Below are 24,467 nucleotides of genomic sequence, written 5' to 3' on the forward strand. Positions count from 1 at the left end.
CCACCCTCTAGCCCTTTTCAAGGGAGAATGTTGCTTTTTTGCATGTCTAGCCTCCAAAACACTCCCAAATTGTAAGCTAGAAATGTATGGGTGCTTCTCAGCACAGTTAAGTCTAAAGCCTAAATCTTTCCTGTCATATTTCATTTGTGATAGCTTTATTTAGCAAAATCGCCAAGCTACATGAGCTTATGTACGAAAAAATTTCTATAGCCTGATTCAGGCAAAGACTGTTGTTTTCTTCCCCTTTTCCAGTCTGATGGAATGAGAACAAAACAGGATAGGAGAACTAAAATGTATTTAAAACAGCACTTGCAATTTACAAAAAAACATGTGTTATTATTATCTGTTCAAGTAGAAATTTATGGCTTAAACCTGGGAGATGCTCACATCTCCCTTGCAGGACAGGGCATGGAACCCCCTTCCTTCTATGTGCCAGCAGCCACTGGGAGAAATGAAAATCAGAATAGATCCCGAGGTGTAGAGAGTGTATAGAGACCTTCCCAAGGGAAGAGCAAACAAGACAATTTGTGGGACCAACCCATATGCAGCTCAATTCTTCTGAAGAAAAGTGTTGAGTTCCTGGTCATAGTCCCAGCAGTTAGATGGCCAAGGCACCAAAGAGTCCTTCAGCACCCCTGGAAGGAGATGCCCTCGCCCACAGCCAAGGGGAACGGACTGTTCTGTCAGGGTTTATGGCAGGGCAAGGATGCCATCATGGTGAGGGTGGTGTGATCTTGGGGCTGGAGGAGACCTGTGAGGATGGAGGGAGGGAGTGTGTGGAGAAGAAGCTGGTCTGAAGACGAAACATGGGCAGCCATGAACAAGGAGGACCAGGGGATGCTCAGGTATTTGTAGTATGTACTAAACACAGCTGTGGAAACATAGGGCTTACAGACACTGGAGGGATCGCAGGATGATTGCCCTGTGGGATGCCAGTGGTCGCAGAGGGAAATGGTGGCTCCCACATTGTTGCTGCATCTCATCATGGTGCACAGCTTCTTCATGGCTGCAAATCCATCTGTTCTCCCCAAGAACCCAGGGATCTCTGCCAGGCATGGGACTATGAGAAAAGCTGTAGGAGAAGAAACTCAGTGCTCATCTCCAAGAAGGTCATGGAGGTAAATTGCTCCTTTCACCAAGAGGATCTGAGCCCCCCAGATGGACCCCTTGGTAGGCTGATGTTTTCATTGCAGGAAAGAGCAGCATGGAAGCATCTGCCCTCCAGTCCTCATCGAGATGGCAGGTCCAAATCCCCTCCCCATCCATGTCAGGCCATGGTGGCAGGCATGTCGCTGAGCTCTGCAAAAGGAGACATGCAGTGAAGCCACCAAAACATCTGCAACTGTTTTATCAGCCATCATGAGCAATCAGAACCTGGCTGAAAATGCATGCAGCTCAGGTCAGGTAATTTTGTCTGGATGTTAGCTCCATGAGGGCAGAAATCTGATGCATGGGAGGGTCTCCAGCCAATCTCACCCTACCTTGCAGACCCAAAAGTGCTCAGCACCTCTGGGCTCTCTTTTCACAGCATTGCAGAGTAATGCATTTGGAGACGATGACATCTGGAGGTCTCTGCCCCAACCTCTGCTTGAAGCACGGGCAATTACATCAGACTGCTCGGGGCTTTGAACTTCTCTGAAGGTGGATATTCCCCACTTGTCTGAGCCTTTGTTCCATTTTCTGACCACCCTCATGGGGAATATTTTACTCTTCATGTTTAGTCAAAATTTCCAACATTGCAGTTCTTGCTGTTGTCACTGCACATCTGAGAATCATTTGATTCCACCTTCTCTACGCCCTCCCATTAGATTGGTTGCAGACAGTGATAAGATGCCTCTTGACCTTCTCTCCTATTGTGCAAACCCAGATCTCAAGTGTCTTGTCCTCTAGCTTAGTGGCCTCACTGAGCTCACTCCCATTTGTCACAATCTGTTTGGGGAGCCTGAACTGAACTCAGTGCCTTGATGTGGCCTCACCAGTGCTGAACAGAGAGGAGAAAACGCTGCCACCTGCACCCGAGACAACCCAGGATGCAGCCATCCTTCACCACAGCATGGGCACCCATCACCAACCCATCTACCAGGACCCTGGTGCCCCCATGGAGATGTCCCTGAGCAGGACGCTCTCCTTGCCCTGCTCACCTGTCCTGAACTTGTTGTAAGTGCCACTCTCCAGCATCGGGTCATCATCATGGGCACAGCAGGAGAAACTTCTCTCTCGCCACCTGCATGGGGCAAAGCACGTAGGTCAGACCACAGCTTGTTGTGATTACCCTCGCAGCTCCCTCATGCCCCTGACACCTTTTTTCTACTTTGTCACCGCGGGAACTGCTTTGATATTTTGAGATTTGCTCAGGTCCTTACCAAGAAGGGACTCCAGAGGGACTAAACATCCACACTTTGCATGTGCAACAGCATTTTGAAGGCAACTTTGTGACTAAGCCCTCTTTACTAAGAAATATTTAAGAGTTCAAAAGCCCCAGAAAAGTTTGCAGACAAGGAAACGTAAAAGCTATGATTTTGGTGCATTCATAAACCTGACAAAGAAGACCACATAGGACCCTCAGGCACTGCTGATGGTCTTTAACCCCCAGCAAGGCTGGAATGCTCTTGTTGCAATGCCAGCCCAGAAGAGGTTGTTATTTGGCTGGATCAGAAACATCTGCAGGGCCCTGGGAAATGCACAAACAACACGAACAGAAGCCTGGAGGAGAGGGGCATGAGAAGGTCTGATGGTGGTGCGGATGAATTGCAGGGGTGATTTCAAACCACCCTGCAACTTGCAGCCTTGAATCATAGAATCATAGAATGGTTTGGGTTGGAAGGGACCTTCCAAGCTCATCCAGTGCCACCCCTGCCAGGAGCAGGGACATCTTCACCAGCTCAGGTTGCTCAGAGCCCCGTCCAGCCTGGCCTGGGATGTCTCCAGGGATGGTTCATCCACCACCTCTCTGGGCAACCTGGGACAGGCTCTCACCACCCTCGGTGTAAAAAAATTCTTCCTCATGTCTGGCCTTGAAAGCAAGGTGACATCTTCTAAAGCAGGACCTGGGAAAGGACCAGGTCAGGGTGAGAGGGGAAGGAAGGGAAGGAACCACTCTGTGCCTGTTCTGCGAACCCCAGTTTCCCCAATTATTAAATAGCAGCAATGTCTTTGATGGCATGGGAGGAAACCAAATGCAGTGTCTGTGACACAGTCAGACATTTTCACCTGGGAGAATGGATTTCCTCAGAGGCTCTGGCATATGCAGACACCACACAGGGTGTTCAAATATTAACACTGAGAGCTTTCCTCCTGACTCAGTCCAATGCAATGCTATTTATATAAATAGTAAGCATAGAAAAATCAGTTCCTTTCTTAGCCCATCAGCTTTGATAACTGGTTTATGTTGCTACTGCAAATCTACCAGGTCTCCACTGAATCCTGAGGGTAGATGATACCTGAGTTTCCAAGGTGGAAAGGAAAAAATGAGAGCAATCAGGAGGAGCAGAGAAGTATTTGGAGACTTTCAGGGCTTTCTTCTAGTTCCTGAAGGGAAATTAATTGTTCTCAAGAGTAGTTTTAGCCCTTCAGATCACCTGGAAGCATCTTTCCTTCCCTTCACCTGGCACAAAAGATCTGGTTAGCATAGCCATTAGCAACTCGGGTAGTTACCAGTGCAGAGCAAAGATGAGTGAGATGAGGAGCACAGAGGTCAGATCTGTCAGGATCCACATGATGTTGTACTGCTGCGGAGTCTGGAAGAGAACAACAGAGGATGCATCCACCACCAAGGATCCCAAGGTATTGAAAAAAAGTTGCTCAGGCTCCTTCTCACTGCTCAAATATGGCCATTCAGCTGCTCGGTTTGCACATGCAGTAACATCCCTCAGGTGTTTAAAGCATTTGGTGGCATTTCAAAGTGGCCACTCACCAGTGGGTGTTGGTGCCAAATCATCATCCTTCATAAACACAGGTCTGTTCTGTGGCCAAGAAGATTGTACCACATCACAGTGAACATCAGGGGGAACTCTTGTTTGTGTGGGCAGGCCTTTCTCTTCCTTTCCTTTCCTTTCCCTTCCTTTCCTTTCCCTTCCCTTCCCTTCCCTTCCCTTCCCTTCCCTTCCCTTCCCTTCCCTTCCCTTCCCTTCCCTTCCCTTCCCTTCCCTTCCCTTCCCTTCCCTTCCCTTCCCTTCCCTTCCCTTCCCTTCCCTTCCCTTCCCTCCGACATCAATGTCAACTGGTGGCATCTCATTTTCCCTGGCAAAACTGTCCTCTAGTGAACACCACAGAGGGTCTGGCTCCTGCTTCGAGTCTAAGATCATCTGAAGATTCACCCTTAGACTGGACCTTCACCCACCCTCACAACGGACTGAAACACTGCAGTTGTCTGGATGGGAGCATTGCAAAATCTACTTCAAGGGTATGAAGCCAGTTATTCAAAGTGGTAGCCTTCAGGCTCCAGGGACTCCAGAGGGACCAGTGCCCCAGGTGTTCCTTAGCCCTACAGGTTGTCCAAGGCAGAATAGCGAATAGACAAATTATGTGAAAAAAAATTCCACCCAACAAGGAAGGCTTATTTTTATGTTTGTTTCCCTCAGGCTTGTGGAACAAGACCAAGTTTGAGAAGGGCAGTGGGAAGCCCTGGGAAATGAGGAATTTCTGACACCAATAAGGTGCTTCAAAAGCTTAGAAACAGAAATTCTCATGCATCGGCTTGTGCCCTCAGAGGCCCTTTCTTCCCACACAAGTCTCAATATGGTTTTTCTTTCTTATCTCAAGGCCTAAAAGTTGCAAATCCTAATGAGCAGGGTGCTTCTACCTGAGCCAAGAGAAAAGAGGAGAAGGGTATGGTGATACCTGGAGCAGCTCAGAGGTTCCAGGTAAGCCAGGTTTCAACTCAGGTGCTTCTCATCCAAAGGATCTTTTACCCTTGCACGAATAGGCCCATGGTCTCCACAGGCAACCATGAACATCCCAACCCTACTTTCTACCCATGAGAGGCGGAGGATTTTTGCTTACCATGAGAAAGAGTGGCTGGCTGAGATTCTTCAGTGTGTGAACGGCGTTGGTGGTCACAGAATGTGCCCCAGAGCACCATGCCAGGGAGAAAAGCCACGGCTCACTGATCACATAGAAGTTGGTGGTGATGTTTCTCTCAGCATATTTCCTTTAAAAGACCAAAAGGCAATAACCTTCGTTAAGGTTAGTATTTCCTTTGGGCTGAATCAAGGATGGACAACAATTTTCTGTAGAAAAGACTTGCTTTAGGACCTAGATAAGGAATAGAAAGGAAAACCAACCAGCCAATAATTAATCATTCCTAATTGGTCATAACCGAATAGCTGATCTGCTGGAAGAAAATGCAGTTAAAATGTCCAAGAGGTCAAAACTTTGCTTACCCTTCTGCCATATGAATCAACATAATTATGTGTTTGTAATCTCCCAACGATGCGTTCAAAACCACCTCAAAACTGGCTACGCATGTTCATGAATTTTTCTGAGTTAACTCATCTTTCAAGCTCTTACAAGCTATCAAAACTTAACATGAAGTAAGATCCTACTCTGTGTTAATAGGAAAGGAATGTATCGTCGATATCAGCACTTGTAAATCTATCAGGATCTAACCCAAACGGATATACCTAGGATTTTACATGCTGTGAAAATTATAATTGAGACATCATGAACATCATTCTCATCCAAAGAATTAAACTTTTTATCTTTTTTTTTTTTTTTAAATTAGATTACAATATTTTTGTGCACTTAGAAAAAAAAAATCATATTTGCAAATGGAGAGATGGACAGGTAAGACTCATTTTTGGATTTGTTTCGTTTTGGTTTTCCATACGAAAGAAACACTTTGGAATTTCCTGCAATGAATGCAGAACCTTCCACTGGAGATATGATGGTTTTAGTGTGTCGCAAGTAACACAGTACTGGTAGTAAGAGAGACAAGAAATGAAATCTCCAAAACACCAGCCACAAGAGGGTGATGGTCTCTCACCACAGCTTTATGCACTCACACTGATGTTTGTGGAAGAGTCATGAGAGGTTAAATAGTTGCTCGTTCTCCGTGATTCAGTGTTGATGGGACTGGGAATGGCATGAATAGAGAGACAAGAAATCAAGAGATACCTGTGTTATGCTACCCAGAGGATCCTCAAACACTGGTCAAGTAAATATGGGTTTGGGGGCAAGGGAGTACAACTACATCTACCACCTCTTGGCCACACACGGGATCAACAGTAGGAGTGGACTAGAGTCCTTCACTCCCAGGATGCAACAGGGATGGCCACTTGAGCTAAAGGAGCTCTTCCCAAAATGCTACAGATCCTGGAGCTGGTCACTGGAGGGAGACATTGCCACATGCATGAGGCAGACATAGTCCAGATGCAGTCCAAGCGTCCTTGGGGCTGCAACTCCAGCCTACCTGATATCTTCACTGGACATTTCAGTGTAGGCCAGATTGAGTTTGACAATGCTGTCCGCCAACAGGTCTTCAACTGGAGCTTTACGGCCTATTGTCTGCTGAAACCCAGGAGCAACAGACTGAACAAAGGACCTCATGTCATCCTCCAGCCATAGGACCTACAACCAACAAGAGGGACCAGTGAATTCGCAGCAGACTTATTGATGTGCCCTGCCCTTCACACAAACCCAGTAAGGATAAGGTCCTGAGGAGCTTAACCCTGCCTGTCAAATGACGTATTTCTTATGATGATCAAAGAACATTAGGATGCAGGGTTAAACTTGCAAGTCACATTCATCAAGAAATAAGTACTCACTGTTCCTTGCTTATCAACTTGAAATCAGTGAGCACATTTCACACAGCCCAACAAAAGATGCGGTCTTTGAAATGGATGAAAAGACAGCTTTGGTTTCTGGGAAAGGCAACAGAAAATATTCTGTTCTCCCATTCTCCCAGCATGGGAGAACTTCAGCAGATACAAATCAGTGTAACCCCCCAGACATCAACAGACGCATAAGCTGATCCATATGGATTCAGCATTCATCCCAAGCAGGGAATTGCCTGGGGAAGGAGGAAGGCAATGAAGGCTCACAGCTTCATGTGCTTTAATGTAAGACAGGAGTTTCTATGCAATATATAAAATAAACATGTGTGGCCGGGAGCAGGCTGTCAATTATTATGAAAGGATGCTGTCTGGGGGCTAAGGCATCAGCTGGTATATACAACATCTTATTTCTTTGTTCTCTGTAAGGTTACACCATTTTGTACCTGCTGAGGCACCAATAGTAGGACTGTATCCAAAATGATGCCTCTTAAAACAGGTGAAATGAAAAGGCCTGGACTTTATGCAGGTAAAATCACACAGGGCATGACCCCAAAGTCGGAGAGCACGAAAAAAGGATACAGAGGAGAGAGGCCACCCTACCAGATGGGGTCTAATCCCCGACTCATTGAGGATGACTTCCAGGGTTCTGTTGATCCATGAGTTCCTATAAGGATGTTTCTCTGGAGGGCGGTAGAGATCAAATATCACAACTTTATTCTGACTGTCTGCGAGGCGCAAGAAATTACTTAGCTTGTAAATTGACTGATTCATTGCCTGGTTTTGATCTGCCCTTGACAGTGAGCCCATGCATGAGAATGGTTTGTCCTAGAAATAAACAGATATTAAAAAAGGAAATCAATCAGGTAGTCGCCTATGGGAGTCAGCAGCATGCAAAAAAACTCATCTCAAAGAGGGAAAAAGTTTGACATGAGCGCTCAGTAGGTAAGGATATTTTATTTTGCTTAGCTCTTCTACTTGAGAAATGAGGGAAATTAAGCCAGGCTGTGATGACACTGCTTCTGGGACCTGAATTGTGTAGTTCTGTACGCTCTGCTGTGCTGCTTTTTCCCACCACTGTTATGCACAGCACCTTGCACAAGTATAATACCTGTTGTGTTCTTCCTCTAGACCATATGCTTTGCTGCTGCCATGATAAGGAGCCACAAGAACACCCACCAGGCAGTTGTCATAGGTCTCCTACGTCTGAAGGACAACTGGACAATCCAACTGAAGGATTTCTATTGACTTGTTTGAGTTTCGCCTCAACCAGTTGTTAGGGAATAGACTGCCTTAGCTAACTGAAATATTGGGTACACTGCTCCTTACAGAACTTGTTTAGAAACTTCTTGTATAGAGTTTGCTTAGCATAACTTCTGCAACCTGTGAACTTTTGAACTTTCTACCTCTTTAAGGAAAAAAAGGCCTCAGAGTGGTTCAAACTACTAAATAAAGGGATTTGCCTCCCTGGAGATAAGTGAAGGAACAGAACTGTTTTTAACAAAAGAAGACAAAACAGAAAAATGTTTTGGTTTGGCAAGAACTTATTTTTCTCCAGCTGCAGGTATGAAATAGCAACTGAAGGTCAGGACTTTGATTGATGGCCTGCCTGAAGGAAATGAAGAGATCCAGTGAAGAATGGGGAGACCCAGACTCTAATTTTGCAATTGGCCCAGAGTGACGCAGCGGGGGTGGAAATTTGGCTTATGGGCATATAATTATCCAAGCTGTTTTCTACTAATGGTCCCTCTTCAGGAGGCCCCCAATTCAAGCTGCTCTATGCTGTATCTTGCAAATGAATTGTTTATTTAAGAAGAACTTCATGATTTCTTGACTGAGTCTCTGCTGTGGAAAGCCTAGGGAAAAGGAACCGCCTTAACACAGTAGTTCCTCTCCTAACATTCATGCTATTAAGTAGTCGCCAGCTGGTGTCTCTTGTACACCCAGTTGATGATAGTTCTTTACAGCACTTACCTTAAGGAACCATGTTCCAGCATTCAACTCCTGGAGGGTATCCCAAGAGAATAACGCAGCATTTTGAGCAGTGTCATTGGGGTAGACTTCCTTGATGTTGGTTGTCCTCCTCAAGGTACTGTCATGCATGAGAAAAGGAACTCCATCATAGCTGTTGGAGACCAAGAGTTCAGGTCACCTGGGGTGCGGGTTCGTTCATGGTACAAGCAGGCTAATGCCAGGTCAGAAGAACACATGGGCCACCATGAACACAGTAGTACGGCCTCTCTCAATGCAGAGGGTGGGATAGGAAGGCTGAGGCTCAAGACACTTCTTTCCAGCTTAAATACTGCTGAGTTACCTTGGAGGAGTCATGCCTCTCTATGCCTCAGTTTCCCCAGAGGCAAAGTAGAGACAGTGGCATTTATGCCAAAAAAATGTATAGTAACTTGTGGTTGAAATATCTTCTTGCTGACACCAAAGTTTTTTTACAGATTTCAGAGGATTGAAGTCTAAACAGACAGTGATGGAAGGACAAAATATTCTCTTATAGAAAGGTGTACATTAGTAGAACATCTAAGCATTAGTATTTTTCTCATCAGCGTCTGACAACTGCTCGTCCTGCACAGTGTGTTAGCAATTTATGGCCATGAGTCCCCTACATAGAGGCAATTAAAGATCTAGTAATTAGGACAACGCTGTCACAAGTCTGAATATAATTTTCTGCTGGTTCTTAGACCTGGCACAACCCTCGCTGTGCCCTGGAAGTCAGGCTAGGGTAGGGACTTTGTCTTTATACCCTGCAAAGCATTTAAAATACAGTGTAAAAATAATGGTTGTTAAATCAATAGCTGCAGCTTATTGACTTGCCTGAGAACAACCATGCCCTACAGCCCCTATCATCACATGTCAACTGAGGGACACTGTCCCAGCCATCAGTAAACCCTAATTGCACGGACTTGCATGTCTCCAAAGGCAACTCTTAGGAGAAGCAGCGTGTATTCTGTGGGACGCGATGTTTTCGCCTTACCTAATGGTGACATCTGTTTCGAGACCATCCGCACCATGTTCAATTGTTTTCTGAAATGACATCTCAGTATTTTCTGGTGCCAGCTGGAAAAAAAAGAAAGTGCAGAAACAGATCATTTTCAAACACTCTCTGGAGTACTCAATAAGCATTTTCTCTCTCCTTGTAACACCTCTGCTTTTTGTTGAAGGACCACCATTATCTTGTTAAAGTCTACTGTTTGTTTTCTTCCACTTCAGCCACCAAATCCATCTTGTCCCTCAGGAACAGCGTTATCCTTGTTAGCAAACCCATGCAGCGATGTTTTTGGCATGCAGTTCCTAACAGAAATGTCTCCCCTCCCACTCTCCACAAATTTAATGGAAAAAAAACACAGAAGATGATGATGAAAGTAGAAAGAAGCAAGACACAGGATGAAAAAAATGATGTAAAATAACTTCTCCAGACCTACCATTGGTGCTCCACGGTGTCCAATGAGGGCTGGCTTTGGTCCAAGTGTCCCCATCTCTCTGATGCAAGGAGAGTACATCCCCAGAGGTATCAAGAAAAGAAAGAGAAGGATAGCCAGGTATGGACCAACAATTATCACCTGAACAACTGAAAGAATTTGAAGGAGGAAGGCTAGAGTTAATCCATGTGGTAATGCATGAGTTTGCCTTGCAGTTTGACTTTTAATACAGCCCTCCAGCTAAGTAGCTGTTGAGCTTTGTCCCATCCCTTTTTTCACCCCTTCTTCCATCCCTTCTTCCCCTAATTTTCTCTCCAAGCAATGCAACCCAGGCAAACAAACTGGTCAAAGCAAGGATGTTCATTGTTCACATCAGGACTGCAGGTTTTGTGCTTTTATTGCCTTAAAGCAAGATGCGGCCTTAATTTCTTTTTCTTTAGAGGCAGAACAATGAAATATCCCCCATCTGTAGAAAAACAATCCTCAACAGGATGATGCTAATATTTTTCTTACTCAGATAAGAACAACAAACATTTTGAAGTTTGATTCACAGTGAAGAAGAGGAGGAACCTTTCTCCTTCAAATACGTTACATCCCCTTAAGGTGAATTCTTCCCTGGTTCATTCAGATTGCTGTCAATGACCTACAGAACCCTGCAGACCCTGACTGCATGGGTATTGCACCTCAGAAACTTCCCAGCTCATCACCTATGGTCTTCTCTGCAATCTGTTGACACATTGAGCCTTCACCTCAGGGAACAAAACATTTCCTCTGAGAAATGAGCATCTGTGCACCAACATCTCTGTCTTTGAATGGGTACCACCACCCTTCCAAACGTTGTGCCAGTGGCTCTGAAGGAACTTGGGCTCACACCAAGCTGACGTATTGAGCTGATAATCCATTAGACATGGTGAACTGTAATGTTTAGGGTCCCAGCATATTCCCCCCAACCTTCCCAGCTGCAGTTCAATAAGAAAATCCTGAGCAGAAAAACAAAGACACTTTCACCAGCCCATTCTGTCGGTGATTTTTATTACAAATTAACATCTGCAAATGGGTGTCATGTACGTAACTTTGACTACATGGAGATACTAAGTCAGAGAAAACCAGCCAGTCCCAGAACCAGGCTATTCTGCAGTTGTTACATGCATCTGGCGTTGTTTTTACACTACTTGATCACACTTCTCTGAGGTAGACAGAACTTGCCATGGGACAGTACTAGGAACTAGTCAAAAAGCTCTTTCCCTGTTTCAGCTGGTTTCTCCTAAGATGCACCAGTCTGAAGTGGATTGATGCGACTTGAGACCTCTCCTGAGATGCCAAAGTTGAGTACAGCAAGCAAAGGTCAGGCAGGAGAGCTGCCACTGTCTGTTTTCTCCTGCAGAGCAGACAGTTGGCCAAATTTCCATGCATGACTCAGAATGTGGGTACTTCTGCTAATCTCCTCCGTCTCAAAATAGGTTCACTGCCTCGGTGTAAGCCAAAACTGTGCAAGGGAGCATGCAACCCAGTAACAGACCTGGACAGCCAGAGGAGAGGGCACAGCCCAAGCCCCAGCCCCCCTAATTTCCCTGGGATACACAGAGGCTAAAAGTCACCTCCATCTGTGGTGCAGGTGTTGGAAGGAAAGGCTCCTGCACGCCTCTTTTCCCACACTGACATACATCTTTTTTCATATGAGGAGCAGGAAGCGGAGTTACTGTACCTTTCTTATGTGCTCTGATGGCATGAAGAGCCACAGGCCAGGACAGGAGGACCATGATGGTTATTGCCCCTACATGGAGATAGGGAGCTGTGATCTGGCAAGGAGAGAAAGGGATTTTAGTCAAAAGGTTGAAGTGTGAAGACAGGTGGAAAACAACTCCAACATAGCTACAACCTTCCGCCTGAATGGGTTCCTGCTGCAGATACCACAAGTTCAATCTCTTCCTTATCTGTGTTAGATCCACCAAATACCTCTGGAGTTGGGAGAGAGATATGTGCCCCCCCATGTGCTACCTCCTTGGGCTGAGGAGTGCTCCTCGCTGCACTACACAGCTCTCCTTTCATAGAATCATAGAATCATTTTTGTTGGAAAAGACATTTAAAATCATTAAGTCCAACCGTTAACACTGCCAAGTCCACCTCTAAACCATCTACCTAAGAACATCATCTCATCTCCATACCACACTGCAGCTAAATCATTAAACTGATGTCAACAAGCCTGACAGATAAAATGTGGTATTTACACCTGTATGGAACTAAATATTGTGGTATAAGAGACGTAGCTAATCTGGTACCTGTCTGATCATGGATATCAGACTCACATACACCCTGCAGCACCTAATTTCACATGTTGTCAATATATTAATGGCATCATAGAATTGTTTGGTTTGGAAGAGACCTTAAAGACCATTTAGTTCCAACTCCCCTGCCATGGGAAGGGACACGTTCCACTAGACCAGGTCACTCAAAGCCCCGTCCAACCTGACCTCGAACACTCCCAGGGATGGGGCATCCACAGCTTCTCTGGGCAGCCTGTTCCAGTGCCTCACCACCATCATGGGGAAGAATTTCTTCTTTCTATCTAACCTGAATCTCCCCTCTTTCAGTTTAAAGCCATTACTGTTTGCCCTATCACCACCTGCCCTTGTAAAAAGTCCCTCTCCAGCTTTCTTGTAGGTCCCCTTTAGGTCCTGGAAGCTGATATAAGATCTCCCTGGAGCCTTCTCTTCTCCAGGCTAAAAAACCCCAACTCTTTCAGCCTGTCTTCACAGGAAAGTTGCTCCAGCCCTCGGATCATCTTCGTGGCCTCCTCTGGACTTGCTCTGGGACAATAATTCATTTTCATTTATTTCAAAGCATTTAAGTCACTTGCATTAGGGCTAATGTCATTTTTCATCTCTTTTTTTTTTTTTTTCCCACTTTAAACTCAATGAGTAGGTATTTTTCTCCATTTACTGACACAAAATAATATATTCATGTAATGCTTATGTCATATTAGATAATACCAATTGCTGGACAGATAAAGTAATTTGACTTGATTTCTTTGGTCTTAAAGAATAAGAAGGATCAGAAGCTAAGAAACAGTTCTCTGCTTATCATGAATGCATGAACAGAGCTGAAAACCGAGCAGAAATAGTTCGACACTGAATGGATGCTCTTCACTCAAGTAATGTTGCTAAGACAAAACTTCCATAAAACTAGGGGAATTTGTCAAAGAAACTAATCCATCATTTTCTCATGCTTGTCAAAGGCCCATGATTTCCATTCCAGCTAGAACTGAGAGTTATAAAGACATATGCTTGGAAAAAATCTATTCAGATGCAAGGCTTTGCTATTGCTTAGTCCATGCCTGAATCCCTAAGCTGGAAGGGTTGAAGAATGCAGCACTTACTGAGAGATATTATTGCCTGTGACACTGTCTGCCCCAGAGACTTGATACCAACATCTTTTGATTACAAGCAGGATTCAGTTGCATAAACAGAGGTGCCATCTGAGATGTCCAGGACATTTGAGACAGGGCTAAAGGATGACACAGGTTCTACAAGAGATTCATGTGTTTTGTTATCAGCAGCAGGAGGCCACATGAAGCATCTCAAAGGGCATGAACACCTAAAATAAATAGCATCTGTGAGGAACCCAAAGCTCTTGTATCTCCTTCTCCTCATCCACCTCCCCTGGAGTCTGTAAGGGGAAGGCGAATCCAACGGTTTCTCATCACCTGTGCCAGTCCAACCATTACCAAACTCTGCAGAGCGGGAAACTGCAATTAACCACACCCTACAAAAAACACATCTCAAAGAGACTGCTACAAATTGATTCCTCTTCCATTGCTCTCCCAATGTTCACAAACCCTAAGCCACATGGAGGAGAGGTGATATGTCCAAATAGCATCCACAAGACAGCTAAGTAGACAAAGGCTTATATGCTTCTCCCCAATACATGTGGGGATCTGGACGCTCAGACACTGAACAGCACTGGGCAACTCTTGCCTCCACCCTCAGGTCTGCTCAGAGTTGAGGAGGCCAGCAGACCATGCACTCTGACCTCGTGTACAAAATCATGAAAACTTTTTGGTTGGAAAGGCCTTTAAGATTGAGTCCAACTGTTAAACTAACACTGCCACTAAACCATGTCCCTAAGAACCTCATCTACATATCTGTTCAACCCCTCCAGGGATGGTGACTCCACCATTGCCCTGGGCAGCCTGTTCCAATGCCTGCAACTCTTTCCAAGAAGAAATTGTTCCCCAGATCCAACCTCAACCTCCCCTGGTGCAACTTGAGGCCGTTTCCTCTGCTCCTGGCGCTTGTTCCTGGGGAGCAGAGCCCGACCCCCCCTGGCTCCAAGCTCCTTTCAGGCAGTTCAGAGATCAGAAGGTCTCCCCTCAGCTCCTGTTCTCCAGCTGAACCCCCCAGGTCCCTCAGCCGCTCCCATCACACTTGTGCTCCAGCCCCTTCCCCAGCTCCGTTCCCTTCTCTCAACTCGCTCCAGCACCTCAAGGGCTTTCTTGTCACGAGGGACCCAAAACTGAACACAGTATCCCACAAGTTGTCCCACTTGACAACCACGTTCCCCACCTGCTGCCCAAAATCTCAGTGCTGTCATGCCCTTAGGAGATGTAGCACTTCCGAGTCACAACGCACTGGAACTGTGCTAATGCTAAAGCTGATGAACTGGCAGGAGCTAATTAGGGAGAAAGTTCTGGCGCCAGCAACCCTGCCAGCCAAAGGGGTCTGATTTACCTGCCCTGGGCACCTGGAAATTAAAACTACACCTACAATATTTTGGAGGGAAAATTTAGAAAAAAAGGATGTAACTTCCCAAACTGAGACATGTTACATCAGGTAACTTGAAACTCAACCTCACGTCTTGGCTTCCTTTCTCTTAATAGGAAATGTTAAGTCATAATAAAAGTTTTCTCTAAACCACATATCCTGCCAAGAAAAGTCCTGTGAAAAACACCATATGGAATATTTTTTACCATTTACCACAAAACACTTCTATGAACAAGTTGTTCTTTCAAACAGACCTCCTAGTCCCTCTTACCTGAAATGACAGGCGGACAGTTTTCCATTGATCTCCCCAGAGCACCGATAATATGAAGAGGGCTGTGATAGAGAAGCCCAGGACAAGAAAAGTCCCAATCTGGGGAAGATAGGAAGACAAAAATCAGCTTCAGCATTTCTGCACAGGGTGTGCCATCCATTTGACCCACAGGTTTATTGAAGTAACTTGGACTTGATAAGTTTAAGGTGCATGAGCTTGACTATGCGAGCTCAAAGATAGAGAGATCTAACAGGACTAAAACCAGACCAACAGCACCTTTCTATATGGCAAGACTGATCTTAAGAGTTGGGTTCCCAATCAAGTCAGCCCTGAAGGCTCCCTCTATAATCACTGGAGCAAGAGAGGAATTTCCATAGGTGATCTATTCTTGTTTCCTTTATGATGGGAGATGTCCGTCTCTGTCTCTGTTGATGTAGATGGAGCCTGCATGATCAGCTTGCATTCAATCCCTAACCTGCAGATGGCTACATTCAGAAGTGATTAATTCCACCCAAAAAAGACAGCAACATAGCTTCCTTGTGCTATGAGCTGCTTCGCAACAGGGCTTCAGCAACACTTCCATAATTAAGATAGGAGAGTTCACTTTTTAATCAAAAAAGCAAGGGAGTAGCTCAGCCTTTTTCTTGGCTTCTTGCACAGTTTGGTACCAGCACAGTTGTGATGCCAGGTTCTTCTTGGTACATCATCTATCTACTGAGGACTACATTCAAGTAGAAACTGGACCAAAGCCCTAACCATTCTTCAGGGTGATCCTACAGACCAACACCTTAATAACCCACCCCAATCTCTTCCACCCAAGTCACAATTCTTTTTTTCACAAATTGTTCTACATCTTTCTGTTTCTTCTGGAAACCAATTTTCAACAGCAAAGACGACTGTGTTTCTGTTACTTAAATGACATAACACAAGATCAAGGAACTGCACATTCAGCTATTCCCTTCCACCACAAGAATTACAATCCCCTAAACTGAATGGATAGAAGCTCATTTTTTAAATGCCTTGCATAACCTCAAGGATTTCTTGAGGAGGGTGATTCTAATGCACCATTTTGCAGCAACAGCTCTCTGAAGATGGATTTTGGCACCTTCCAAATCTCCAGGTGGCATTTCTCAAACCACCCAACAACCAAAAGGCATAAGGCACCAAGATGCCTTGTTTTTTCACTGCTGCTGGAGCTTGCTACAGAAAATTACACATGGAAACTTGGCTTTTGTCTTCATGTCACCACACGTGGACATGTCAAATATAGACACCATCACCTGAATGAGTCACCACAAGCTCCTTTTGGTGTCAGTGGGGGAAAAGGTTCTTTAGGTGTGATTCATCTCATCTCAATTTAGATGTCTACGACCAGCTGAATGAGTTGCATCTTGAGAGGATTCATTTCCCACAACTGACTGAAAAGGAGTTTAGGTGATCACTTCAGGTGGTGGTATCATTCTTATGGGTGTCTAAGGACTAACCTCTTCCCTTTCTTCCTTCTCGCCCATAATCAAAGATGTTTTTCATGCTGAGAAACACAACAGACCCAAATGGTTTAAATCATGGATTAGAGTTACCAGAAACCCCTGACTTATCCCACCTTGTGGCTCCAGTGTAGGTACAGCTGCTGACCTTCTGAAAGCAAACACATCGCTAGGACCTGGGAAATCAAGAAGAGATTGTTTGTAACCTGGTAGAAGACTGTGAAGTATATTCAGTGAGGCATATCTGGAATTATTTTTGCATTGGAAAGTCACTTTATACCTGGTCTTCCTGCACAATGTCATGGCTGTTAGCAGGACAGGTGTATGGAGAGAAACATTTATTGCTATAGCAAAAATGCCTCTGAAATGGCCAAGCATACAGCAAACCTGCCTTGTAGTATCAAAGCCCTTTCCTGGGTAACAAATAATTGGGCACTTTAGGTTACACAATTTTGATGACCTTTTTTTGTGAGTACAAATTCTGAAAAATAAATGATGGCCAGGATCAACTGCTATTGTATATACAGCACTACCCTTGCCTATTTTCTGTGCACTTGTCGTGATTAGAGGCGTACCAACCATGGGAGAGAGGTCAGGCACTAGAAAAATGCCCCCAAAGCACCACAAAGACACAGAGTAGACAGCAAAGGAGGCAACACTTCTACAGTAATCGCAGGAAACACAAGAGATAGGCACATCTCAGAACAGCGAAAACTGCCTTGGAGATTAAAAGACTCTAGTTTTTGGTGGCTGGCATGTTCTTTCCTTCTGATGTCAAGTTGGAGCCCTTGGGGAGGGTTCCTGTGAGATGTGTAAACCCTCACCAGGGCAGAGGACAACCCGAGAAGCCTTGAACATCAAGAAAATAAGGATGAGGAAAGCCAGTCAATGGCTCTGATGGAGAGTTTCTTCAAGTTGTCCCAGACCTAAGCAACTGATGAACCTGATGATGGATTTCACCAGGAGAAGTACCTTCCTGCCGTGAAAACGGACAGGCCTAGGCTCAGGAATCTGAGTGCCTGGGGAAGATTCCCAGCCACTATACAGGACAATTTAGGGACCAGTTTCACCAGATATCAAAGTTCAGAGAAAAGTACATGTTAGAAGACATTAGTGCTCCAGTCAAAAGGATCATTTATGGTGCAGGTCGCTGCAGACTCTAACACAGTGGGATTATGTGAATACAGATTTAGGGGAAGGTGTTCTACTTCCCCAAAATGCAACTACAAAGGAATGTAAGTTGTTTTCCATCCAGCTATAAATACACTCTCTCTCTAGGATCATGCTGATTCGAAGCAAGGTATAAGTTCAGCAGAGGATAAAGATCAGCTTTTAAGTGTTTCTTGACATGTTAGTCTCCTTTCATCGAATCCTACACCCAGGACATGATGAGTAACCACAGGAGCATTTCAGAGAGAATTTAATTACTGCTAAAGATCTTAAGGTAATCCCATTTAAATAAGATATTTCAGAAAAATGAAGAAAAAAGACTCTTTGCCGCTTTTCTGCAAGCAATCTTACACAGACCTGGTCTTTGCCTAAGGTACAGCCAAACATTTAATTCGCAGGTCATGCTCAACCAGATTGTCCTGTTATTGTAGTACAACTTTTGAACGAATGATGCCTCACACCTGGGAACACCATCAGAGGGCAAGCTCATTTTTGTGGATGCAAACAACATCTCATTATCAGCTTACAAGGAAAATGATCATCAGGTTTCTTCCTCAGAGGGTGAAGAAGGAACTCTTGCTGTTGCATCACTGGTCGCTGTAGGAGAACACATCTTGATGGTTCAGTGAGTTGATGGGATGTGGACAAGGTCTATCCTCTGCATGCTCTGGCACAGTGAGCTTGAGTTTTCTTTGCTTTCTGTGCACCCCTGAAGTTTAACATCTCAAGCCACAGTGACCTAACTTCATCTTGCTCCTCAAAAGCTGCTACAGGACCTGTACAACATGTTCTTCCATGGAGAGCAGCTGCCTTTAGCAAGGCCCCATGTGCTTGCACCTAGAACCAAACTTCTTCGGGCAAAGGGACAACCAGCACCAACCTCCAAACTGCTTCCACACATATCCTGGGATTGCCTAAAACAAGTACACAGACATGTGTGCTTAGGTGACCAATATGTGTCTGACTGGCACTGCTGAGGCTCACGCCAAGGTCCCTCTTGTCAGTCCCATCATCTCCCTTAACCTTAGAGCCTCCAACAATTGCATTCTTCTCTTCAGTATGAAGTGTGGAACTGTCTCCCCTTCACCACCTACCTGCAAAGCAGTAATTAAGGGAAGCTTTCCAGTAAGTAAGATAGGTGGATTCACCACAAGGGGGACTGCACCTTTGCCTCCCTCTTTTTGAGCAGGTGCACTGACCACAAGGTTGTGCTGCAAAAGGATGAACAGACTCTTCTCTTTACTTCAGCATGGGAATGACCTTGTGCTTATTTCAATACTGCCGGAGAGGCTTAGGCAGGCTCTGAACCTACCACCACAAGGACGTGGAGGCAGGCACTTAGCTCACCTAAAACATCTGCTCACTTAGGTGTTCACAACAGCAGAATTCAGGTCCCTACACTCACTTTCTAGCAAAAATGCAGCAACTCAGAACGTCTCTGGTACCCCAGTCTCTTAGGTTCATGCTCCACTGAGCATGAACCGTTCTGCAATTAGACCCCTCAGCTTAACCTTTCAGCTCTAATAGGGATGAGAAAATTGTCTTGTAGAGTGATAACAATTGAATTAATTGAAACTGATTGTTTGAAAAAAATTACAATAATGCATGTGAACAGAGAACATCTTTGCACAGACAGCAAATGCTTTGTTGTGCAGCATTTTGTTCAGCTGCTGGTGGCCAGTGGGCAGAAGAGTGTTTGCTTCAGTGGTTCACAATAAGGTCATGGAAGAAGGCTTGCAGGTTCCAGTTGGGTGTTGTCATTAAGGAAAAGGGTATGTTGCTCCCAAACAAAACCAAACCTGCCACTGGTTGCTATAAAATCTCTCTGCTCCAACAAGGGCATCAGTGTGCTCTGTTTTCTGATGTGATGGGTCACTGATGCAAAACATCATAAAGAAATCTTGCCTGGGTGAAGGTCTCTGGTCCTTCCTGTGACACGTGCAGGGGCAGGCTCCATCCAACACTGTTCAACCAGAACATGGGATGTAATTCATCATGTGAGCGTGCGTACTTTGAGATACTGGGAGCATGAATGGTGGTGGTGATTACTTTCCTCGGTCCCCTTTTCTTCAAGACCTAATACTGTTTGGCTAACGGATCTGATGGCGTGGGACCTCATGCTTTCCAACACCCACTTCTCAACGTAGACACCTTGCCAAGTGAGAGATGATGACATGGTGGTGCAATCAAGCAGGTCAAGTGCCTTTAGAAATACCCAACAGCTTTGGGTGCATTGTTTAACAGCTTCATGAAAGCAAGTAGCAAATGGACCATTGCTGCAGGGGCTGCGCCCAGAGCAGAGGTACCTCTGTGGTGTTCCTCTTGTAGAACTTGTCTGATAGCATCCAGACTACTTGTATGCTTCCATGTTTATCCATGCTCACCCTCTTGAGGGGGGCAAATGCTGTCATTAGACAGAACTGAGCTGCTGAGGGGAGGAGGAGGATGTGTCTTGGTTGTGTCAACCAAGAGTAGGGCCAAGATTAAACTGAACCATGTAGGACACCAATTTTGCCTCATATTTCCCATCTTCCTTTCTGGCTTGGCTTTGCCCATTGCCTGCCCTGAGTGCTTGTGGTCATCATATTCATGCTCCCAAAGACATTAAACTCCTCTGAGGAAGTCCACTGCTTAGACACTGGTTGTTGTTTGGATCCAGACAGAGCATGACTGAGCCGATACACCAGCCCAGGGGTCTTCAGCCTCCCCAAGCCCAGGAAATCCTGTAAAGCCCATTTCTACCATGTGCCATGATGGTTATTCTGATCCTGAGGTTGCCTCCAGATCCGCAGCCTGCTGAGGTTTGATCTCAGAGGTATCCATGTCACACGGGCATCTCTGGCAAAGCTTTGGGTTGCCCAAAGTAGCATTTTAACCACCAAACCACCCACACAGCTCCGTGGCCACTGGGAAAGTCAGATAGGCTTTGCTGAATAATAGACATTGAGCCCTAGAGTCACCAAGGTGTCACAAAATCCTTGTATTAAATATTGTTATTTGTCCTACTCAGAGCTCAGTTAGTCCACTGCTTTTGTGATGCTATTGATTGCCGTGGGCATGGCCAAGCAGCTGTCCTCTTTATCACTTTGGGTTTTTATTGCTAGCACTAGAATAAAATCACCATTTTTTTGAGACAAAGGACCCCAGAAACCTATTGTGCTGGGCATTGCATGAACAAAGCAAAAAGAGATTCCCTGCCATGAGCAATTTACAGATTGACTATATGACGACACATGAGTGAATGGGTAAGGAAGAACAGCAGGAATTGAAGATAAAAGCTGGTTGTCTTGGTCACGCAGGTGAGTCAAAGCTATAACCTCATCCCCAGCACCTGCTATTTCAAAATGAAAGTCTGAGCAGGCATGAGATTGAATGAGGACTCCAGTCCTGGAGTTAAAGTCATTTTTTAGCCTATAGCTCTGGATGCAGAGGGTGGAAACACAGATGCAGATCTCTCTTTATTGGGGCGTCCCTATGAGAGTAAGGACAGGGAAAAAAGATGACTAGGTAGAAATGATAGGAAATGCCTTCTTTTGGTATGTTTCCAGTGACAAAAGCAGACAGTAGATCATAAGTCCTGAGAAGAATCCACAGAATTTGGAAAAGTGGAGATTTTAGGAATGGTGCCTCTTTGAGTATAAACTTCAGGAGCATTTTCCGACCACATCTGGAGAGAAATCCTTCAGTGAAATAGAGAGACTGAAGGCAGCTTCGATGATAATGTTGCCCTTCTTCTAATGAGCATTTTTATTAGGATTAGAGGAATAACCCATCTTTGATGACATATCACTGCTGCTACACAATTCAGAGCCCCATCCTTTCCCTGTTGTCAGAACGACAATTTTTACCTTCCCTTAAATCTAGAGCCAGCCACTGCTGGCACACCTTCACTTGAGTTCAAGGAGATATTGAACAAATTAATCAAAGGGAAATCGTTGAAAGAAAGCACAGAAACCACATGTGGCTCAGAGACCCCGAAGCTGAAATTGGTCATCCTCAGGTGGGCATGGGGAGAAAATACCATAACCACTCGTTGTGTTTCAAATCTTCAACAGATATCCACTGTCTAGGGATCATCAGCGATAGGCTGAGCTTTGATATGATGCATTAAAGCCATCCCTACGTTTATTTTTTAGGACTATAAATCATGGCCAGCTTTGTCACAGTTTACAGGACAAACTTACAAGGAGCCATACTTACCAATAACAGCGTGATGTACGTGAACAAGATCGCAGCCACAATCAGGAGAACAAGAGACCAGAGAAACCAGAAGCCCAGGTTCCCATAGTTATACCTAAAAGGTAATAAAATGTTATGATAGTGTTTATGTTCAGCACATAGACTGAAGGGAAACAGCCCTGTTCCTTGAAATTTTGAAATCTTAAAATTAATGAAACCAAGAAGGAGGGAGGGATAATCTACCTTGTAACAGGCAAAAGTGGTAAAGAGCCTCCTTCCCCAAATCTGTTATTGCATTAGCCACCCAACTAATAACCCAGTATGCTGGGGGGAGTAAAATACAGGACCAAAGGATGGTCTTGCTCCAAAGAGCCCCTGGTCTGACTATAGGACACAGAACCTTGCTGCAGACAAGGCAGCCTTGAGAAAGAGTAAAATGACACGACTCAGGCCAACAGCCCACCTTGTCTGCCTGTGGTTGTTCAGTGCACCACAGCAAAAAGGTAATTTGAGTCAGGTTTTGAAGGAGAGAACACCAGAAAGCTGGAGGAGCTGTAGAGGAATTGCACTGGGAGAGAGAGGGAAGCTTTGCTTTTTACCCAAAGGCTCAATAAGGATGAATAGTATCATTACACCTTTCCTCCCTGTAGCATTTGAGCTGGTTTCACTTTATTTTAGGGGCCAGGTTTGCATAACTGTAACCTACGTACTGCAGAAGCAAAGGATTTGCATAAATCCCTGCCAGTTATTTCTTACTTTGAAGGCTGGGAACATGCAATTCTCTTTGCAGTGAGATAGCTGGTGCAATGCCTCTGATGCCAGCCACTACATTTCTTCAGAAGGAACAGAGAGGAAAAAAAAGACTTGGTGGAGGAAAGGGAAGCGCTATTTAGTCCCTTTCACTCACAATTTTTGTGATGATGATTCTCACTTTTGTATAAAATTCACACTTGCACCTAAAAACTGTCGCCAAACGAAGGGCAGAGCCTCAGCACTTCTGAAGTCACTGGATATTCAATTTGGATGCTGTAACCAAGAGCTTAAGAAGCCAAATCTTTGGCTTATGGCTAAAGTGTCCTGCTGCAGACGAGCTGCTGGGGAGGGTGCTCATCGCTTCCCACCACCCTGGGGACCTCCTGAGGAGCAGAGGAGGAGAAAATGATGGTACTTACCAGTCAAAGTTATTGTAGTCGTTTTTTGCTTCACTCCACATGTATAGAAAGATCAGAGAAAAGCAGAAAGCTCCAACAAGCAGTGGGAAAAAGACGCATTCCCGCTGGAGAGGGAGAGGAAGGACAAGTGGTCAAAGCCTCATCTACCCCAAAGCAAGTAGAGCAAATAGCAGATACTTCTAGTCTGTTCATAAAACACGTGGCTTGGTGCTGGACCTCCAGAAGTAGAGGTGGAGATGACTTCCCGCCATGCCCTCTGTGATCAGCGATATGGCCTCAAAAGCGTATTCTACAGTATGTATTTTCGGGGAAAAAAGATCTCATGACTCAAATGAGCAGGATTTTAACCACCTCATGTGAGAGAGAATTGCACTGGGCAGCAGTCCTCTTTGCAGTTTTTACTGCATACCCAGGCCAGATTTCCCTTCTTTAATTTGAGACTATGGCTTTGGGATGTTGCACTGGCCTGGAGGCTTTGGTGCAAGGTCCTTTCCTGCCACCACACATTTGTTGGCTGCCTGGTGGCACAGAAAAACTGAGCCTGCCATAGAAACACAGCAATTCATCCATTGCTTAGAGCCAAAATCTAACAATCTAATTGGATATTAGGAAAAAATTAATTCCCAGAAAGGGTTGTCAGGCATTGGAATAGGCTGCCCAAGGAAGTGGTGGAGTCACCATCCCCAGAGGGATTTAAAAGATGCATAGATGAGGTTTTTAGGGACACGATTTAATGCTGGCCTTGGTAGTGTTGGGTTAACAGTTGACCTTGATGATCTTAAAGGTCTTTCCCAATCAAAATGATTCTATGATTGTAACTTAGTGGGCTCCAAATGATGTTGGGCAGGGATGCCTTTGGCCCACAACATGTCACTTGTCAGCTTGGACTGACCCGTCCCTACACAGAAATCAACGTCTGTGCTGATTTTGAGTTAATTTACCGTCTTGCAGCAGCATTTCCCAGGCTCGGTCCTTCTGCGCTGGTACCGCTTCCACCGGCAGCTGTAGAACCCAGCCAGGCAGGAGATGAAGGGCTGATGCTCGTACCTCTGGAGCAAGCGCCGACGTACCACCTTCAGCTTCCCAAACTTGAGCCTCTTGAGGCTGGTGGAGCTGGCCTCCATTGGAGTGGCTTTATCTCATCTTCCTCCTGAAATGAGACCACAAGTTTTATGGGGAGACTGTAAACCATGTTCCTTTTGGGTAAGTTTTTTAACATCAGAAGAAAAG

General features: G+C 45.1%; 1 protein-coding gene across 1 annotated transcript in view; it reads right to left on the reverse strand.

Annotated features, from left to right (window-relative positions):
• Nucleotides 1-278: 278 nt before the first annotated feature.
• Nucleotides 279-24,467, reverse strand: part of GDPD4 (glycerophosphodiester phosphodiesterase domain containing 4) — a 38,040-nt gene continuing 13,851 nt past the window's right edge. Inside the window, exons 2-16 of the mRNA XM_065851626.2 lie at nt 24,179-24,387; nt 23,238-23,341; nt 22,087-22,180; nt 16,833-16,892; nt 15,230-15,328; nt 11,904-11,997; nt 10,202-10,347; nt 9,754-9,836; nt 8,745-8,895; nt 7,374-7,598; nt 6,410-6,567; nt 5,002-5,149; nt 3,655-3,737; nt 2,142-2,224; nt 279-1,299 (exon numbers count right to left, since the gene is read on the reverse strand). Coding sequence (XP_065707698.2) covers nt 1,268-1,299; nt 2,142-2,224; nt 3,655-3,737; nt 5,002-5,149; nt 6,410-6,567; nt 7,374-7,598; nt 8,745-8,895; nt 9,754-9,836; nt 10,202-10,347; nt 11,904-11,997; nt 15,230-15,328; nt 16,833-16,892; nt 22,087-22,180; nt 23,238-23,341; nt 24,179-24,361 — 1,743 coding nt within the window. The 5' untranslated portion in view covers nt 24,362-24,387 and the 3' untranslated portion in view covers nt 279-1,267. The remainder of the gene's footprint in view (nt 1,300-2,141; nt 2,225-3,654; nt 3,738-5,001; nt 5,150-6,409; nt 6,568-7,373; nt 7,599-8,744; nt 8,896-9,753; nt 9,837-10,201; nt 10,348-11,903; nt 11,998-15,229; nt 15,329-16,832; nt 16,893-22,086; nt 22,181-23,237; nt 23,342-24,178; nt 24,388-24,467) is intronic.

This window comes from Patagioenas fasciata, chromosome 1, assembly GCF_037038585.1.
Source record: "Patagioenas fasciata isolate bPatFas1 chromosome 1, bPatFas1.hap1, whole genome shotgun sequence".
In the NCBI taxonomy this organism is placed as follows: domain Eukaryota; kingdom Metazoa; phylum Chordata; class Aves; order Columbiformes; family Columbidae; genus Patagioenas; species Patagioenas fasciata.